Source organism: Drosophila innubila, assembly GCF_004354385.1.
Source record: "Drosophila innubila isolate TH190305 chromosome 3L unlocalized genomic scaffold, UK_Dinn_1.0 0_D_3L, whole genome shotgun sequence".
Classification (NCBI taxonomy): domain Eukaryota; kingdom Metazoa; phylum Arthropoda; class Insecta; order Diptera; family Drosophilidae; genus Drosophila; species Drosophila innubila.
In genome coordinates this window covers 727,926-747,882 of record NW_022995376.1, presented here as the reverse complement: position 1 = coordinate 747,882, position 19,957 = coordinate 727,926, and the positions used below count along the sequence as shown (strand labels likewise).

The 19,957-nt window shown below is 35.3% G+C and overlaps 1 protein-coding gene across 2 annotated transcripts; it reads left to right on the top strand.

Moving 5' to 3' along the window:
• The first annotated feature begins 384 nt into the window (after positions 1-384).
• Positions 385-19,506, top strand: LOC117787860 (protein ECT2). 2 transcript variants are annotated; one of them, XM_034626479.1, is made up of 12 exons: positions 385-941; positions 6,080-6,296; positions 12,290-12,425; positions 12,495-12,601; positions 12,856-13,105; positions 13,656-14,999; positions 16,400-16,531; positions 16,596-16,949; positions 17,285-18,226; positions 18,295-18,405; positions 18,476-18,625; positions 18,686-19,506. In XM_034626479.1, the coding sequence occupies exons 1-12, from the start codon at positions 911-913 to the stop codon at positions 18,812-18,814; spliced, it is 3,903 nt and encodes a 1,300-aa protein (XP_034482370.1). In that variant the 5' UTR covers positions 385-910; the 3' UTR covers positions 18,815-19,506. The 2 variants fall into 2 exon arrangements, with proteins under 2 accessions (XP_034482370.1, XP_034482371.1); XM_034626480.1 differs by lacking the exon at positions 13,656-14,999 and having other exon boundaries at positions 386-941.
• Positions 19,507-19,957: the final 451 nt, after the last annotated feature.

Genomic DNA, 19,957 nt, shown 5'->3' with positions numbered 1-19,957 from the left:
AGTGCTGCCTGCTGTATTGTATTTTTGTATAACTTGCAGTGTGGTAGCACTTATCGATACTAGAACTATAGCTGCCCTGGTTTAACAGTGCCATTTTGAGTTTACATTAACATTAGTGTTTGGTGCAGAGACAATGTTGCCAACATAGCTATTTTCTGGCTACTTCTGTCTATTTCCAAGGCTCAAATTTTAATCTAGCAATTCAAGCTTCAAAATGAAGAAAAAAGATTCGTTTTCAAAATTTTACTAAATTTTAACATATCACTTTTATGGAATGGAAATATTACCAGACGTTTAAAAAATCTTTTTTTCTGTGATTCAAGGCTGCCACTCAGCGATATTTTTCTTCAAAAAGTTGGCAGCCCTGCAGAGAGGGAGCAGCTTAACATTTATGTAAAATAAAGCGAGACGAACAGCCGTGCGACCGGACGTGTTTGGCCGTTGATTTTGATTTTTAATTCCGACGCGCAGCAAAGAAAGCATCTTAAACACGTACTAGGCACGGTGTAATTATTTGTAAACCAATTACAATTGCAATTGTGCAATTAATCGCGTGTGTGTAAAAGTTTATCACAAACAGAATTGAAAATTCAGAAAACTGCTGTTAAAACTAAAATAAAGCGACGCCGCCTGGAGTTTGTATGTGAATGTGTGTATTTGTATGAGTGTGTAAATTCTGCGCGCCGCTTTTTAATTGATCAAAGCATTTGTTCAATTTAATTGTTGCAAAAACAAAGATGGAACTGGCAAAGCGCAATGAGTAAAACATAGCAAACAAACTAAAATTGAAACTGAAACAAAGAAACTTAACAGAAAGTTACAACAAAAAAAGGCCTATCCGTGTGCGTGTGTGTGCGTACGTTTGTGTGTGTGTGGCGTCTTCTGCCAAATTTAATGCAATTCAAACGAAATGGAAACGATCGAGGAGCAATCAAAAACAGGTGAGTTTGAAGCTCAAGGGGGATTGTGGAATTTGGAGGAGGGGTATGGAAGCTGTTTAAAATTCTTTTATTTTTGTGTTTAATTTTCAATGCCACTCGCATAAAAAGTGTCACCAATTTATACATATATATTTTCTAGTACTTATTTGTTGTTGTAGCGACTAAAAAAAGACAGCGGGAATTTTAAGCTACTTTCTGAATTTATTTCGGCATATAACATGCTTATGTATACATATGTACATACATACATATATGTATATATTGTCAATGGCAGGCGATCGCGCATAAAAATGTGTGCTAAATATTTTGCACCCCGCGCCCCTTACGCCGTATCGGGCACTGTACCAACCCAGCAAAAACAACAACCACAGCTAAAGGCGCCTACAGCAACAACAACAACAAAGCGCAGCCGCCGCGACTTCAGTCCTCCCTGTGTATGTGTGCGTGTGTGCTGCGCACTGCTCTTAGGTAAAAGAGGAAACAAATTTGGTTAGCTTGCGCACTCTCGCGCTCTCCCGCTCTTTTCCTTTTGTTATTGTTTGTGTTGCCTAGTGATTTACCTACAACATTTTTCACGTCCTGCTTTCCATTCTGCTTCTTCGCTCTTTCCGGGTATTTGATTAACAGAGGACAGAGGACACATGCCAATGCGTTCGTTCCTGTCTGTCCGTCTGTCTGTTGTTCCAATGTTAATGGCATTTTTACATGTAGCCATACAGTGCGTCAAAAATGTATGTGTATAGCTAGAATATTTAAGTTATTTTTTATAATAACTTTTAAATCATTACGTAAGAATGAAAATTTGAACTTTATATACTTAAATAAAATATAATTTACTGCTTAGTACTATTTTATTGGTGTGCCAATACTCTTTTGATACACTGTATGTTTGTATGCATGAGTGTGTGTGTAGTTCAAATGTACGCCGACGCGAAGGTCTTTGCGTTCTCTCTCTCTCTCTCTCTGTCTGCCAGGTCTGCCTCAAGGCTTGACTAACGTAAATTTATTACAAGATTCCACTTTGATGAGTCCATTTGACAAAAAAATTGTTGTGTGTAGAAAACAGCAAATGCCATTCAATTAGTTTTTCATCACGTCTTTGGCACTTGGCCAGCAACAACAAGAGAAAAGCAGATGCTCAAGAAGAAGTTGAGACTGAACGGCAAAAAGGAAATTCCCAAATAGCTATAATGCTTTGCCAGTGTTGCCCTATCTCATTCGCATTCCCATGGCCAAGGAAAATATTAAAAGAAAAAGCCAGAATTTCCGGGATTTGACGGGTAAAAGCTGTGCTGGCAGCACTGATCACCACCTGTGAGTTTTGTTCCTTCAAATTATGCGAAAGCAGAAAGGGAAATTCCCAAATGCTAATAATTCCCTATCTCTCATTCCCATGTTCAGTCCAGCACCTGTGAGGTTATTTCGTTTGTTTATGTGTTGTCCTTCTTGCTGTTGCTTTCCTTAAAAAGGGGGCAACACCTGTGGCTTCCGCCTGACTGCGTCGCATTGCGATTTCGTGAGCAAATACGTTAGTTGCAATTCAGAGTTTGATCCCTTGACGTCGTCTCGTTTTGTCTCGCCATGTTGCATTTACCGGCAGCATATGCAGAAATTCCTCAGCTCAACTCTGGGTACATGAAGAACCTTAATTTGGTCACGGTTCGTCGTCAGGCCTGGTCATATTTCACATATGCAGCGCAGGAGGAAGTCAAACAGAGGAACCTTAAACAGGCAGCACTCTGTCAAGTGTATGAGGATTTTACAGGTATTTATTCGAATATCGTTGCATCTTCAACTTGAGGATCACAGGGATTTTCTCAGGTATAGAGATTTGATATGCAGTTACCTTTTATTTTTGGTTCCCATGGGAATTTGGGATTACACTTACAGTTAGTCAAGTAATTGCTTTGACCAGGCACATAAGTTTAACTAAATAAATAAAATAAAAAGAAAAATAATTGAACGTATGCAGAAATCATACAAGCAGAAAAACACTTAATTGAAGCAAAAACATTCTCAATATCAAATAGATAGCCAATTGTGTATTTAATATATTTAATTATAAAATACACAAAGTGAATTGCACACATCAGTTAAATAAGTATATACTCAACACTGTGGGAACTCTAGCAATTTCTGAAATTAATGGGATATTAAAATGATGTAATTGAAAAGAAATAATGAGAATAATGCCGTAGAAATCAACTTGATTTATTACTGCGCCTCCATGTTTATATATGAAATGCTATACTTAGAGTTGATTTTAAACAGTTTGAAATGTTTGGTGAAATATTTTCCATTTCTTTAGAATGTAATAAAATTCATGCCAACACACTTTTCATTTAGGTGGGTTGAGTAATGAATATATCAAGTGATTCAATTCTTAATTGAGCCTCTAAGCACTGTTTTAACTTGGCCAATATGTGGAATAGTAAATAATGCTAACCGTGTTATTTTCTCAGTTGTCAAGTGTTTGAATTGCCATCATTATTTCAATAATAATGTGTGCTTTTAACTGTCGTTTCTCAAAACTTGGATTATAACAACAACAGCAATAATCATAATAAAATTATAATAACAATAGAGAGAGTTCATGTCATGCGGTGCATTCCTCAACCATTTTTATACCTTAATAAACACTATTAAATATTTGGAATATGTAGCTACAAAAAAATTCCACTGTAAAAATTACCGTGTTTATATAGAAATTGTTCTCCAAATTCCATGCGTCATATGGCGACAGCAATGCGAGTGCATCTGCTCCCTATCATCCCGCTAGTCTTCCTCCCCTCTCCCCCTATACCTACCCCTTTTCATCATCTCTATAGGGGGGAGTCTGGACTTTGTGCAATTGCACAAGTGCCAATGATGACGCACAGTGGGCAACAACAGTCAATCTAGCTTACTAAAATGATCTATCCAAGAAATCTAGATTTTGATAAACAAAATTATAAATAGTTTTATTTGGAAATTTGGTAAAGGTCTATTGAGCTGGGCCAACTCAAAAAAATACCCTCCAAATAGTGGGCAATTTATCATGAATTTAGCCGAAAAAAAAGGTTTAGGGACTCAACTAGTTTTTTTTAAATCTTTGAAGTTTCCATACAAATTTGGCTATTTTTGTTGTTGCTTTGTGAAACTTGTCACTTTACAGCTCGTTTACCAACACTGATTTGGTCACACGGCCACAAGTAGCTTCTTAATGGCTAGATTAAATTTAGGTATATAAAAGAAACCAGTGAAAAACATAACATTTTGTCATATTACTTATTTAATATAATCTAGAATCAAGGAGTGCTTACATAAAAATACTGTCGGCTACCAAGTGGAATAATCAAACATAGTTATGTCTTTTATAATCTAAATAAAAAAAAATAACTACAATTTGTAAGGTAGATTGTTTGATTGTGCCCACTGTGCGACGCGTCGCGACGTCTCAAGCGGGATAGATACAATAGTGCAATTGGCATCAGTTACAGCCGCACAGTTCTGGATAAAATTAATGTACAACTACATGAAACGATGTGGAAAGTGTGTGGGGCGGGAGTAGGGTCTGGGGAAATTGACTGCACTTGAACATTTCTGTAATGCTCGTGTTCTGTTCATGTGGGTGGTTGCAACGTCGCAACGTTGCCACTTGCCCCTTGTGGCATTTTCTTTTTGTTGTTTTGTTTTGCATTTCGGCTTGTCAAAAACTTAGAAGATGGCAATGATGTGAAGGTCACAGGGGGCGGGAAATGCGACGGAAAAGGGGAATTTGCCAGGGCTACAACGTAGGGAACTACATTAGTAATAACAACAACAAACATCACTTGGCGATCACAATTAAATTTAATGTCATCTCTTCAATGATTGACGTTGACTTTGCGAGACTTCCGAATCTGCCTTTAAAAAGCCCATCCTGACTCATAGTAAAACTTGCATAACTTTGTCAAAATTCAACCGATTTCCACGTAGAATACCATCTTAGTCATTTTTGAATCTCTTAATTAATTCTACATCTAAAAATAATTTATTTAAAAAAATAATTTGTTTTCGTCTTTGTCTTCCACACTTAAAATATGACTCTGAGGAGTTTTATTGTTCTGTAAAAAACCAAGAGAATTTGACAAAAAAGACAAGTTAACTTGTAAAGTTGTCAGTTCAAAGTGATGTCAGACTTCAAACTTGCATAACTTTGTCAAAACAAAACCGATTTTCATTTGGAATGTCATTTTGGCCATGACTTGCTGTTTTAATTGATTCTGCATTTAAAAATAATTACTTTTAAAAATTTTTTATTTTGTCAGAATTCCGAAAAAAATATATATTCAAAATTTTAGATCTTGAATTGTCACTTTTATTCTACTCCTGAGATCCAAATTAAAAGAGGACTCCAAATCATGAGAAATGTAATTTTGATCCAGGGCAACAACGGCGAGAGCTACAATAATAATGAAAATAGCAGCAACAATCATCACTTGGCGATCACAATTAAAATTTATGTCAACAGCTCGCAAATGCGCTGCCCTTCAGAGATCGCGATCTTTGTGAGTTCCTTTTCTTAGTTCTGTTCATTATTGGCATTTGTTTTGTTTCTGTTTCTTTTTCTCCTCACTGTGATGGCATCGCCTCACTTTGCAATTTGCATAAACAAACAAAACTGATGGCCATAAATCATAGCGCCAAACTTTTAATATGACGCTCTACTCTTGAACAAAGTGTACTTAAATTTATTGGTCTGTTTATCTGAGATACTTAATAGGGTGGGCAGTCATTGCTAGGAGAGGATGAAGGCAATTGCGAATCTATAAACTACAGAAATACACAACACTCTGTCTGACTATCGTTGTTTAAGTGGTAATTCATTCATTATAGCTCATCTGTCATAAAAACGTTTGATTGAAAGCCTTTTCAAATATAATACAATTTAAAAAATGAAGAAACATTAACTACTATTATAATAAATACAAAAAATAAAAATGAATAATTTTTGTTGTCAAGACAATTACTGTGCTTATTTACAGTGACAGTTCCTGCACTTGAATATTATAATCTTAAGTTAAATATAGAAAAATAGTATATGCATATACTAATGCCTTTGTCATGCTCGTTCTCATTCTCATGCATGTTCCAATTCTCAATCTTTTTTGGTGCAGAGATGTCCATCATGTCGAAGCTGCCCACACGCATCTGTTTGGTGGGCGGGGCTGGTAAAGATGCTGGCACGGTGCAGGCAGCCGAAAGTTTTGGCATGCCCGTAATCCATTCGGAAACTGGTCTGGATATCATGAACGATCTGGAATGGCGCACATTCTATGTGCTGCAGGACTTTGAGGACGAGATCTTTGATGCCATACACAAGCAAAAAGAATGGTGAGTCTTCTTTCAAATATATTTATATTTCATAAACTCTTTGTCCTGATTGACTGACTTAACAATTTTTTGATCGTTCTGGAGTGCAAACGGTAGGAGCTAAGAGACTGAATGTTTTTCTAATTTCAGTTTTCCTTCAGTAACTTTTGTATGTAATTTTTTTTTATTTTATCAATTTATCTTTTTTTTTTCCTTTTATTTTTGGTAAAAGTCGGGACAAAAAATTTAGAAAATCTGACCTAACAAATTTTATATATTCGATCTCCATCAAAACCAACCTAAATAATTTACAAAGGTGTGGGTAATTTTGCCAGTAAACCTATAAATAATCTTGCCATAATACAATAATGTCACCAAATTGGACACGATAGACTAGACGCCATACAAAATGACACGAGTAGAGCTAAAACAGCAGCCAACATTTGAAATTGAGACACGCACGTTTGTGTTGCCTCCTCTCACTCCCCTTTTTGCCACTCTTTACCCCACTTTTGCGGTAGATTGACAGCAGCAAAAACCGTTGACATTTCTTCTGACTTCATCCCCTTCTTCACCCCTTTCATTGCCGCAGTATTTTTGCACATTTGCTACAAATTGTTGTCAAATTTGGGACTTGCGGCATAATTTGGCACGCTTGATTAATTTACCCGCTGCGCAGTAATAGCAACAATTCAAATAAAACAACAACAACAATCACAACAACACGCAAACATATTCGACTGCCTCATTAGTAATTAACAATAATTTCCTCTTTTTATTTATTTACCATCATATTCAAGGTCAACCATTGGTAGGGTGGGTAAGGCGCGGGGGATCCTTAAGTTTTTCTGTTGCTTTTGCTTTCATGTTAAACATATTTTCTTCTTTTCGCACACAACATGTAAGAAAAGATAGAAGAGCACCTCAAACGGAAGCTTTTATAACCCCTCCGATTCCCATAACACACCTACACCCATCACACAGCATTATTATTTATTTGCCAAAAATTCATTCATGTTTCGCATGTTTGTATTTTTATTTTTTTTATTTTGTTTCTGTTATTATTGTGCACATAAAATTGTTTTTAGTTAGACAATTTTTATGACATTTTGCTCAAAATACATTTATCATAAGGTTTATAAATAATCCCTAATTGGTTCAAAATAAGACTGAAAAATAAAATAAATAAAAACAAAACTTGCAAAAAATTTGGTTTGTAAAGTTGCCAGTCCAAAGATTTTCCAGATTTCAAACTCTCATAACTTTATCAAATCTCAACCGATTTTCATGCGGAATGTCATTTTGATTATTATTTGGTCTCTTATTTGATTCTGCATTAATAAACATTCAACTTAAAAAAATTTCATTTTTCGTTTACTGTCAGTCAAAATCATGTACTCCCCCCTTTGACTTTTTGGAAAAAATTATTTTTTCACAATCTTAAATCTCGAGTTTTCACTTTTAATCAACTCCTGGTACTCAAATTAGTATAAAACGAGGCTTTAAATTTAATTCTGAAGGGTTTCATTTTTCTGTAAAAAATCGGTCTGAAAATGACAAAAATTTTGACTTGTAAAGATGGTAAGTCAAAGGATTCACCAACTTCAAACTTTCATAACTTTGTCAAAATTCAATCGATTTTCAAGCGGAATGTCATTTTGGTCATTATTTGGTCTCTAAATTGATTCTGCTTATAAATTTTGTTAACTTTGAATAAAAATTTATTTTCAATTTTTTCTGCCAAAATCATGTACTCCCCCCTTTGACTTTTTTGAAAAAATATTTTTTTCAAAATTTTAAATTTCGAATTTTCACTTTTAAACAACTCCTGGTGCCCAAATTAGTATAAAACGACACTTTAAACTTGATTCTGAGACGTTCCATTTTTCGGTAAAAAATCATGTGAAATCTGTCAAAAAATTTGACTTGTAAAGTTGCTAAGTCAAAGGATTCACCAACTTCAAACTTGCATAACTTTGTCAAATTTCAATCGATTTTCAAGCGGAATGTCATTTTGGTCATTATTTGGCCTCTTAATTGATTCTGCATAAAAATTTTATTAACTTTAAAAAAAAAATTATTTTCAATTTTTTCTGCCAAAATCATGTACTCCCCCCTTTGACTTTTTTGAAAAAATATTTTTTTCAAAATTTTAAATCTTGAGTTTTCACTTTTAAACAACTTCTGGTGCCCAAATTAGTATAAAACGACAGTTTAAATTTGATTCTGAGAGGTTCCATTTTTCGGTAAAAAATCATGTGAAATCTGTCAAAAAATTTGACTTGTAAAGTTGCTAAGTCAAAGGTTTCACCAACTTCAAACTTCCATAACTTTTTCAAAATTCAATCGATTTTCAAGCGGAATGTCATTTTGGTCATTATTTGGCCTTTTAAATGATTCTGTCTATAAATTTTATTAACTTTAAATAAAAATTCATTTTCCATTTTTTCTGCCAAAATCATGTACTCCCCCCTTTGACTTTTCTGAAAAAATATTTTTTCCAAAATTTTAAATCTCGAATTTTCACTTTTAATCAGCGTTAGGTACCTAAATTAGTAAAAATCGCCACTTTTAACTTGATTCGGAGAGGTTCAATTTATTTGTAAAAAATCGTGTCAAAACTGACACAACAATTTGACAAAGATTTAGTGCGGAATGTTATTTTGCCCAAATAAATTCTGTATCAAAAAATTAATTTATTTGTCAATAAATAATTTATTGAAAATAGCTAGAGCTTATTTCTTTCAAAGTCGTTAGACTTAATTGGCCTCACTTTTCCCCATTACTTCGTCTAAAGAGGATTCTTCACCACAAGCTGTAAAAATAAATACATGAATTCTTAAGAACTTTCGTGTACTTCCTGTGAATGTGAAAACCACAAGAGGGGAACAAATTGGATGAGCTATTGAGAAAATTCCCTGAACGGCATTCATACTTAACGATCACTTAAACTGAAAAAAATAATGACACAAAGATCTTGTTAATTGTTATTTGGCAACAAGCTTATATATAGAGAGATGTATTATCTGAATCACAGGAACTCTCGACTGCATTGCCTATTTTGGGGAGCTTTCATTCATCGATTTGCGAGGCGACATAAATAAAAAACAATAAATGACGAAAATTAAAATTTGCTCGATGACAATATTTCTTATTGTGGAATTCGTTAAGCCGAAAACTTTGTATAATTCTAACGAAATCGAAATGAATCGTTTTGAGGCATCTCTATGTATAATGAAGAGGGTAAGAAGATAGAGGGGTATGCCTCAGATTGCAGCAATCGTTTGGCGCCAAGATTCTCTATAAAATATGTAATTGTGTGTGTGGGAAATACGCGATGTCAAGACGCGTAGAAAGTTTAGTAAGAAAAACGTCGCCAACAAGTCGGAAATTCTTGAAAAATTAAACACACACGCAGAAAATATTCAAAAAGAAAATACAAACAACAACATATCGCAGAAAAATAAATATATGTATATTGTATATATACATTTTTATTATGGCTTATGTTTTTTTTCCTCTTGCAATGCGTGTATATATTTATATATGCATGTTTATAATTTATAAGTTTCTGTATAGCTAATTAATTGTTGGGGGGCAGAAGACTGCTGTCATTGACTGTTCTATAGTTTTGACCCTCGCAAAGTTCGATTGGTTTGTGGGGAGGGGCTAAAGATCAGCGCACTTTACAAACCAACTTGTTCTCACCATGGATTGCCCATTATCACATTCGACCATTGGAGGTCATCATCATCATCAGCTCATCTTTATCAGGGATTCCAATAAGAATTATGAGCTAAAAAAATCAACTTGTACGATATTATCTGAAGGATTGGAAAAATTTCAAATATTCTTAAAAATAATTAGAACGTTATATATTTTTTTATAGAATTTTGTTATAATAAATTAAAAGTTACTTTTCTTTAATACTGATTTTTTTTATTATTTTTATTATTGAATTTTTTATTCATAATTTTTTTAATACTATTATATATTACATACATATGTGGTATTTTTTTATTTTCTTTGTAAATAATATTTTGATAAAAATCAAATATTTGTTATTCAATAATAAATATTTGATATTATAATCGTTGGGGTCCCTCAACTTTTATTTCGTACACGCGACCGTTCCAAATTTTTGCGCATTGACTAAGCGATTTTCATTTGGGGTTTTCCTTGACTGAAAAACAGATAAATTCTTTGAAATATGCATACATATCTATTTGATATACATTGAATCGAAAGATATTTGCATTAACCGCACCTGTTGCAATTTTTTCTATTCTTCTTGTTTATCACTTTGTCATATTGTCTTTTAAATTGTTCTCTCACATTGACCAAATGTTTGCGCAGCTTACACAAACACTTGAGTGTGCCTATAAGTATGTGTATACATATATACAATATATATATATGACATTTGGCACTTGAGTGTGTATGTTAAATTTTCTATTTCCACAATTTTTCATCATTTGATTGCGTTCTGCCAGAGTTTGCTGTTCGCATTTTCGGCATTTTTCAATTGGTCAAAACGCGCAACAGTTGTGTTTATTTTGTAGTGCCGTTCGAATCGGAAAATCTCTTGACATTCCCTTCAGAAAATATTCGTAAAGTGCAATTTATTTTTTTAAATAATAATTTGGCTTATGCAGAGACAAAAATACTATCTAAATATTTGTGCTGCACATGGAAACTTATCACTTTTGGTAAGAGTGTAGTGTGTGTGTGTGTATGTGTGTAAATGAAGGTGCGTGTGGGAAAGTGCATGCTGATTTTCTTACAATTGTGTGAAAGCCTAGAAAGTGAAGTTATTATCTTAACAACATTTATTTACTATTAAACTATGAATGGTTTTCATTCAACTGAGATGAATCTATTGTTATAGACTGTGACATTAAACTGACATTGTAACAGTGATAAAAGCCATATATAAATTTAAATAAAATGCAATTAAATAGATAAGAATAATAATAATTAAAAAACAAATTATTTTTAAAATAGCTTTGTAATTAAATTTGAAAAGTTAAAAAAATTGGACAAATATTTCGGGTTCTTCACAAAATTGTATGATTATTCGTTTGCCTTATATTCATTGACTATCCGAACAGATGTATTCACTTATGTCACCTGTCAAAGTTGTGCTATTTCCAATAATAATCCACTTGTATTTATTTGCCAAAATGTTTCCTGGAATTGTAATATTTATTTCTGATTATTATTGCTCATTGTTATTCAACCATTTAATGGGAAAAAGAGGGCAGGCTGAAGGGAGTGTGAATGCTAGCCACAAATAACGAATAACGCATGAATGAATGCCATAAAATGAATGCAATGAATGTTCATAAATTAATTGGCAATATTGTTGCGATGCTCATCATTTAAAAATGTGATAAATACAACAAGTGCAAGTCGCGTAGTCATTCCGAAGATCCGCCCACTTCCGCTCGATTGATTTGTTTATAAAAACTTCCGGTTTGTGGCCAGTTGGACGCCTCCCTTAGCAATAACATGATCATAAACAAAAGGCCCTTAAACAAATTGATCTGTCTCTATGGAGATGGAAGATGAGCGATGAGAGACTAAAGACTCGAGACTCGAGACTGTAGACTGTAGAAAGCGTGATTAAAGAGGGGGGCAAAGTTCAGTTGAATGCGTTGTTTACATGCCACACCAATTGCCACCTGGTGTCGCGTGTGTATAAAAAAAGTATCTATATATAAACGTATCTCTGTTTCTGCGTCTGTCTCTATCTCAACCGATCTCGATCTCAACCTGCAGTCAGTCTTGGATGGCCTGATCGCACGGTTGCTCGGCAATTCGACTCGATTACACTTGAACCGGATTTATTGCCGGAATATGGCCAGCTCAACGGATCAGCAATGGCCAAGGTCAATTGAGAGCTAAAAACATGTTATTTAACCTTGCATTATTACAAAAGTGTGCCACATAAATATTTAATTTATTATACTTTTCTCATTCTTTATCTTTATCTCTTTCTCTTGCATTTGCAGCATTTTGGGTCCACCCGCTTTGAAGTATGCCGCCGAGACGAAACAGACTCTTGGCCAGAACACTCGGCCCATTTACAACTATGCAATGCGTGGTGTTGTTACTTGCTTCACCGGCATACGCAAAAAGGATGAACTGGTGAGCACCGGTGAACTGCACCAATTCCAACTGAATATAACTCTTATATATTCCACATTTCGCTTGCAGACAAAACTTGTGAATCTCATACACTCCATGGGCGGTTGCATCAAGAAGGATTTGAATACAAAGACCACGCATTTGATATGCAATCACAGTGGCGGCGAAAAGTATCAGTAAGTGTGCTAAACTTAAATATAGAATAGATTAATTCATTTAAATGTACTATTATTAATTAATTAAATTTATCAATGAGCCTGGAATTTATCTTAATATTCATTTGAATATTGAATTGACTAATTATTCTATGTAATTGTGTAGAATTTTAACAAAAATATTTATCTAATAAATTGATTAATTGTTGTTATGGATTTAATTTTATTTAATTTATCACCTATCTAATTGATATATTTAAATTTAACCTTCATAGATACGCCAAAACCTTTCGGTTGACGGTGGTGCGACCGGCTTGGGTCTATGCCGCATGGTCAGCACGGGATTCACTGGAGTTTGAGGCGACTCAGGATAACTTTACGAAGGTGCATCGTTTAAAGGCATTTGAGGGTCAGAAGATCTGTTTCTTTGGCTTTCCGGCGGAGGAGCATCAACACATGGTCGATGTGCTCTTGGAGAATGGAGGCGTCTGTGCCGAACTGGATGATCCCGAGTGCTCGCATGTCGTGAGTAAAATGACTTTCTAATATGTGGCAGTTCTTACTGTTTACTCTGCTTGCATTGTTGTTGTAACATGTTGCATGGGTACCGAATACCGGATACGAATTCCGAATATTTATATAAGAATTACAAAAACATGGAAGAGAAAACTATGAAAATCATTTAAAGAACCATTTAGAACCGAAAAAAGTTGGAACAATATTCCTAAAACGTTTCCGCATAAACTAGAAAATTTAAGTTAAACAATTAAAGTCTAAAAATTAATTAAAATTATTACTTAATTTAAATATGGTACTGCAGTAAAACAATTGATTTTTTTTGTTGATCTTAGCTTTTTTTAAAATTTTTCTAATTTGTATTTGCTTAAACCATTTCTTTTAAATTTGCTTGCCTATTTTTTGTTTCCAATGATTTCTAGTTTTCTTTTTCCGATTTTTGTCTTCAAATTTGGGTATTCTTAGTATTATTTGGGAAATCTCGTTGCATGCAGTTTTTGTTAAGTTTTTGTTTTGTGTTGTGTTTTTTATGGCTGATAATTGTGTATATATCTTACAGGTGATGCCCAATACGGGCGCAGTCTTTACAAGTTCTAGCACTAGCACTAGCACTACTAGCACTGATACTAACCACAGCACTAACACTAAACCCATAATAAGCAGTCAGAACAACAACAACAACCACACACCACCCATCAATCCAGAGGAGCAACTGTCAGAGGAAGAGGAGCAACAACAACAACAAAAGGAAGATGGAGAAACGCCTTTAGAGGATCCAGATGATATTCACTTTGATGATCGTCTATTTGTGGAGGCGGCAGACATGCAACAGCCCGAAGAATTGCCACTGTCCGATTCGGCAGACGAGGCTGAGGAAGAGGAGGATGTGCAATCCAGCACACCCAAGAGATCCATGAATTGCCTGCAACAATCAAACATCAAATATAGAAGTCAATCCCCCCAAGAAAGTCTTTCGCCTATTTTAAAAGCGCCCACAAAGTTGCTGGCTATTGAAACCATCAATGAATGTGACATGGAAACGGAAACGGACACGGATGACTTGATGTCCAATATGGAGAATGATTTGAAGCGTAAACGCGATAGCTTTGATAGCGTATCTTTAATGTCGGTGGATTCATTTGCTCTGCCGGCAAGCACCAAGAAACCGAAGCTAATACGCACAGGATCCATAACGAGGACTCTGAAACGTTCCATGAGTTTTGTGGCAGATCGTACGCCAATTATAAAAACATTGCGTACACGTCGCAGTTCGATTGCTGTGGCGGATACATCCACATTTCTGGCAGACGGAGACGAGACGACGGCAGATGATTCCATATGCTCCAGCATAAGCAATACATTGAATGAATCCATTAGGAAACCGGTCAAAGAGAAGCTGCGAAGTATCTGCGGACGCATAACACGGAGCAGCAGTCGCCGAGCGGATCGGGAAGCGACTCCGGAATGCGGACAGCAGCTGGACAGCGGATTTAAGACGCCCAAGGCGCCGTTGCAACGTTTTGGCAACGGTACAGGAAATGGCAGTGCAACTGGAACTAAGAAAACCGCTAAACGTCTCTTTGGTGCGGTGGGTGGTGGTGGTTTAGGTGGTTCAAATGGTGTACATGGTTCAAGTGCTGCATTTCCAACTAACAGCAATCCCAATGTCAATGGCAATGCCAATTCCTATGATACTTCATCCACAATTGCCTGCTGTGCTGCAACAAATGCAACATCATTATCACCATCTGCAACATCATCATCATCATCATCATCATCACCGTCGAAAGTAATTGACATTATTGATGCCAAGTTGACAACGTTGACGCCGTCGAGGCGCGACAGCAACACAGAAATTGCAATTCCAAATCCGATTCCAATTCCAGATGAGCACATAAAAATGGTACTTGAAATTAACCAGTATAAAGGAAACAGCTAAAGAGATACAAAGATACATTGACACTTGGGCAAACGCTTTGAAACGGCACAACAAATTGTTGCATAGGAAATTCTAATTGAATTTGATATTGAAATTGACTTTTGTGAATTTGAATTCGAAATTTAATTTCTCTCGACTTCGTCTCTTTCATTCGCTTCCCTCATCTGCTTTTTTCACTCTCCTTTCATTGCATTGAAACATTTTGTGCATTTTATACAATTCAATCAAGTTATTATTTTGACAGAGTAAGAAATTTATTGAATTAATTAAATTAACTATTTGAAAATATAAAAACACAAAGTTAAAAGAAAATTGCTTGTTTTAAATGTTTATTTTGCAAAGAAAACACCTTGATTTGTTCGTTATTAATTTTAATGAAATAAAATTATGGTTTTTGCGAGCAAGTTCTTGTTAAAAAAAGCTTTATTTTTTTCATTGTAAAAACAATTACTTGCTTAACTGTCTATGAACTTATTTAATATTTATCTGCAATTAATTCACTCATTTTCCACATTTTTCAACTGCTTGCGAATGTCGTCCATTTTCAGACCAAAAATATAATGAACTCGCTATTAAAGTTAATTTACGTGTTAATTGTTTATGGTTATGTTGTAGATTAAGTTATAATTTGGGTGCGGTAATTGTCTTCTATCTCACTTCTTTTTTTTTTTTTTGGTATCAAATAATTTTTCCAAACTAATTCTTTAATTTTGGTTTCCGATCACACGCAACAACAAAGTAAATAAAAAAAAGCAGCACAATAAATATTGATAAACATTTAACAGCACACGTTCCGCGTGAATAGATAAAAAAAATGAATTATAACAATAATACACATATATCTCATAGTCAGCTGATGCTGAATTTTTTTTATAAAAGCATTTCAATATGTCTATGAACTAACAAATATTTGCACAAATGTTTCACTACAACGAGATGGAAAGGAATTTTTTGTTAAACAATTTTTTGTTCTATATACTTCTTCACTTTGTTATTTATTTGTTATTACACGTTTTGCTTGCGATTTTTATGCCGTTTCAAAGTGTTGCCAACAAAAAATGTGCATTAAAAATGTTTTGTTTGACCTTTTTTTTTTTGAATTTGATGAAAATTTAAAATGATATTCTGTATTGAAGAATTTAATATATATAAATAATTTATTGTGCTGCTGCTGTTGCTGCGTTTTGTGAACTGTACAATAGATTTAATTAGTTAGACGCTTGACTTAAGTATGAATGCATTCTATGCATTTTGGGTAACAAACAAAACATTTTTATCTCTCACATTGCACATTGCACCTTTCCCATATGCAAAAAGTTGTTATAAATAATTGAATTCCATTTTAAAATATTCCACTTAATCAGGTTGTCGATGAACACGCGACTGTCTCGAAGCCGGAGCCAAAGAATCACAATACGCATATTCTAAAATCGGACTGGTTCTGGTATACAATCCAGAATGGCTATGCCAACGAAATGGATTATCTATTTGGCGATGTAAGCAATGTTTGTTGTATGATTATGTTTAATTTTATATTAATATAAATCTATTTGTTCACAGTATTTGGACAGCATTACGAATACGCCCAGCACAGATCGTCGTGACTCTCTGCCCATCAGTTTCAACAAGCGGAAACGCAAGCGTTTCTCACAGCGCATCCAATTGGAGGGCACTCCGTTGGGATCCGGCAAGCGACGCTCCTCGGTGTCGGATGCCGGTCTGCTGTCCGTTTCCAATAGCTTCTTTGATTGCACCACCAGTCCGGATAAGCTGGAGAATGATAAGCTGTTGTTGCATGTGGAGCCGGAAATAAATGAAGCGACGCCCACCAAAAAATCCATGCGCTTCAATCACTTTATGGACTTCTATACCACTGAGTCCAACTATGTGGGCATCCTGGATACCATATTAAATGTAAGTAACGAAAAGAATTGTAAAAAAATTTATTGAAAGGTTTCTCATTTGAATTTCTATTAAATTTATATATTTTTAGATTTTTTAGTTTAATTTTTTAACATACAAATTTTTAAACTCAATTTAAAGAAACTTTAATGATAGAATAAATTGTAAATATAATTTAAAGAAACTAAAATATAGATGATTTTGGTTTTTAAATTGTTTCTTTATAGTTTTTCCATGTTTATTGACTTTCAATTTTAATTTCGAATTATTTTGCTCATGTTTTTATTTGTAAGAATTCTTTTAGTAAATCTTTGCTAATTTATTTCACAATTGTCTTCATTCTGTAGCTGTTTAAAAACAAATTGGAGGAGCTGGCGGAAACGAATGATCCGCTGTTGAATAAATCGGAGATAAAATCGATATTCGGTAATTTTCTGCCGATACACGAAGTGCATCAGAGCATGTTGGAGCACTTGAGGAAACTGCATGCGAATTGGCGAGAGGATTGCCTGATTGGGGATATTATAATACAGCATCGGGATGAGCTAATCAAAGCCTATCCGCCGTATGTGAATTTCTATGAGCAGATGAAGGAACAACTGCTGTACTGTGATCGTGAATATCCCCGTTTTCATGCCTTCCTCAAGATCAATCAGACGAAACCCGAATGCGGTCGCCAGAGTCTGCAGGATCTGATGATTCGACCGGTGCAACGATTGCCGAGCATCAGTCTCCTTTTAAATGATATATTGAAGCACACGGGCAGCAGTAATGTGGATCATGCTCGTCTCGAGGACGCACTGAAGGCCATTAAACAGGTTACGCTGCACATAAACGAGGACAAACGTCGCACAGAGTCGCGCATGGCCATCTTTGATATATTCAACGATATCGATGGTTGTCCAGCCCACTTGGTTAGCTCCAATCGCTGCTTCATTTCCAAATGTGAAGTCAACGAACTGTCCGATTCATTAAGTGGACGTGGCGATAGCTTATTGCTCTATTTATTCTCCGATTCCATTGAGTTGTGTAAGCGACGCTCTCGCGGCTTTAACACGGCCAAATCACCGAGCACGGCTAAAACGCATAAGCACATTAAGCTGATATCCCTGAATACGATACGTTTTGTCATCGATATCACAGATAGTCCGCGTGCATTTGGTTTACTGCAGCGTGGCGATAAGGAGAAGCTATACACCTTCAGCATTATCGATGAAGAGACCGATAAGCTGGTCTACCTGAAAAAGCTTTGTATGCAAATTGCAGCTCACACCTGTCGCACAGATGCGGTATGTATTATATTTTTCTTTATTTATTGTTTAATTCTCAACTAATTGATTATCTTAACCTGCTGCAGGACAAAATGCTGCTGAGCCGCACTTCACTGGAACTGGAGGTGGATATCAGCGATGTAAATGTCAGCACATTAAGCAAAGCTTTCAAATTGGCTGCTAAAACGCGCTTAAAGGTAGTTTTTAATCAACAGTTTACCAATATTGCAACAATGATACTTAAACATTTCTATGGCATTTTCATAGGTGGGACGCGCATTTTCCTTTAATAAAACTCCCAATAAGCTGAAGCGTGCAGTTTCTACGATGATGACATCGCCCTTTGGCAGCACCAACTCCTTGACGCCCGCCTCGCAGCTGGCACAGATGCGTCTGGCCAGCTGCACCAACATTAATGTGAGTATTGTAAACAATTCTTGTGTAGATCACAGCCTAACTTGTCGTATACATATACAGGAAGTTGCCGATGAGGATTGTTCGAGCATGCGCAGCAGTTCTCCTTCCACGCAGTCTGAAATGTTGGTGGTGCCACCGCTTTCTGTGCAACCCACGCGCAAGAACAAAGGGGTTGTGGGTCGCATTTAGTTAGATTACCTGAAGATGCAGCTGATACTGATACTGGGAACCTCAAGTCTCGCTCAACTTAAATAAGTGTATTCCATTTGAACAGCCTCTTTTTGTGCACGCACAAAAAATCTCGCTTAAAATGTGCTCAATGTAATCATTAACATTTACGATAACTGTAACAATTTTCTATACGTTGGTAATCTCACATCAAATCACATCCCTAGCTCATAAGTTAGAAATTTTTAAGTTTTATTTCGCAAATGTTGAAGCGTTTGTGCTCGATTTTAAATTGATTTATGTTTCTCCTCCCCAAGTCAAGTCTAATTTTAATTGTAAATAGTTCTCTATTATACACTACAACTTAAACTAAACTATATACTATATAATATCTATCTTTATCAATATGTTCAATGTATAATCGTATAATGTAACTAATTGTATTAGTGACTTGAAATCTCATTCACGCACTGAAAATGTTCAATCGGTTGCTCAATCGATTCAACATGTTTCGGCTCGATTTCATGTTCTTTGGTTGGCTTGTCGCCACTTTTGCACAAAAGCTGTGAATGTTTACTGAGTAAATTTTTAAAAAATATGTAACGATTAACGTTATACTCGTTGATTTTGAAGTAGGCAAAAACAGCCAAACAGTTTAATCGTAACTGAGTATGATAATCATTAATATACGAACCATGATATAAAACTTTTAACCAAATGCGTTTTTATTTAACTACCTCCTTGATTAGGATTAGGACATGGGCTGAGGTCTTAAAGGGTTAATCCATAGTCCTGCTCACTATGATTTTAAAAAAGTATATCCTTCCGATGTGGGTAAAGACACCGCCGATTTATAGCTAAGAACAGAAGGTCCTTTTCAGAAAAATAGCTCAAACTTGGCGAAATCCTTGCGCCATTTCGCAGGGCATGTCTTGTTAGCTTCGACAGCTTCGGTTTATATTCAGATAGCTGAGGTGGATTATTATCTCCGTGCAAAAGGACATCCTGATTGTCCTTCAATTAACAGAGTTACAGCCGTTTTTCCTTAGCATGTAAAAAATTGTGACATTTTTTTTGAGAAATCCTTGAAATCCTTGAATGCAGATCGATAGAACTGCTTCCTGTGAGTATAAAAAAGTATGTCCTTTTGATGTAAGCAAGGGC

Bases quoted from the DNA above. Each gene is read 5' to 3' on its own strand.
- LOC117787860 (XM_034626479.1), top strand. From the start codon at position 911: ATGGAAACGATCGAGGAGCAATCAAAAACAG. The intron at 6,297-12,289 runs GTGAGTCTTCTT...TTGCATTTGCAG, and splicing joins ATACACAAGCAAAAAGAATG to CATTTTGGGTCCACCCGCTT. The intron at 18,626-18,685 runs GTGAGTATTGTA...ATACATATACAG, and splicing joins CCAGCTGCACCAACATTAAT to GAAGTTGCCGATGAGGATTG.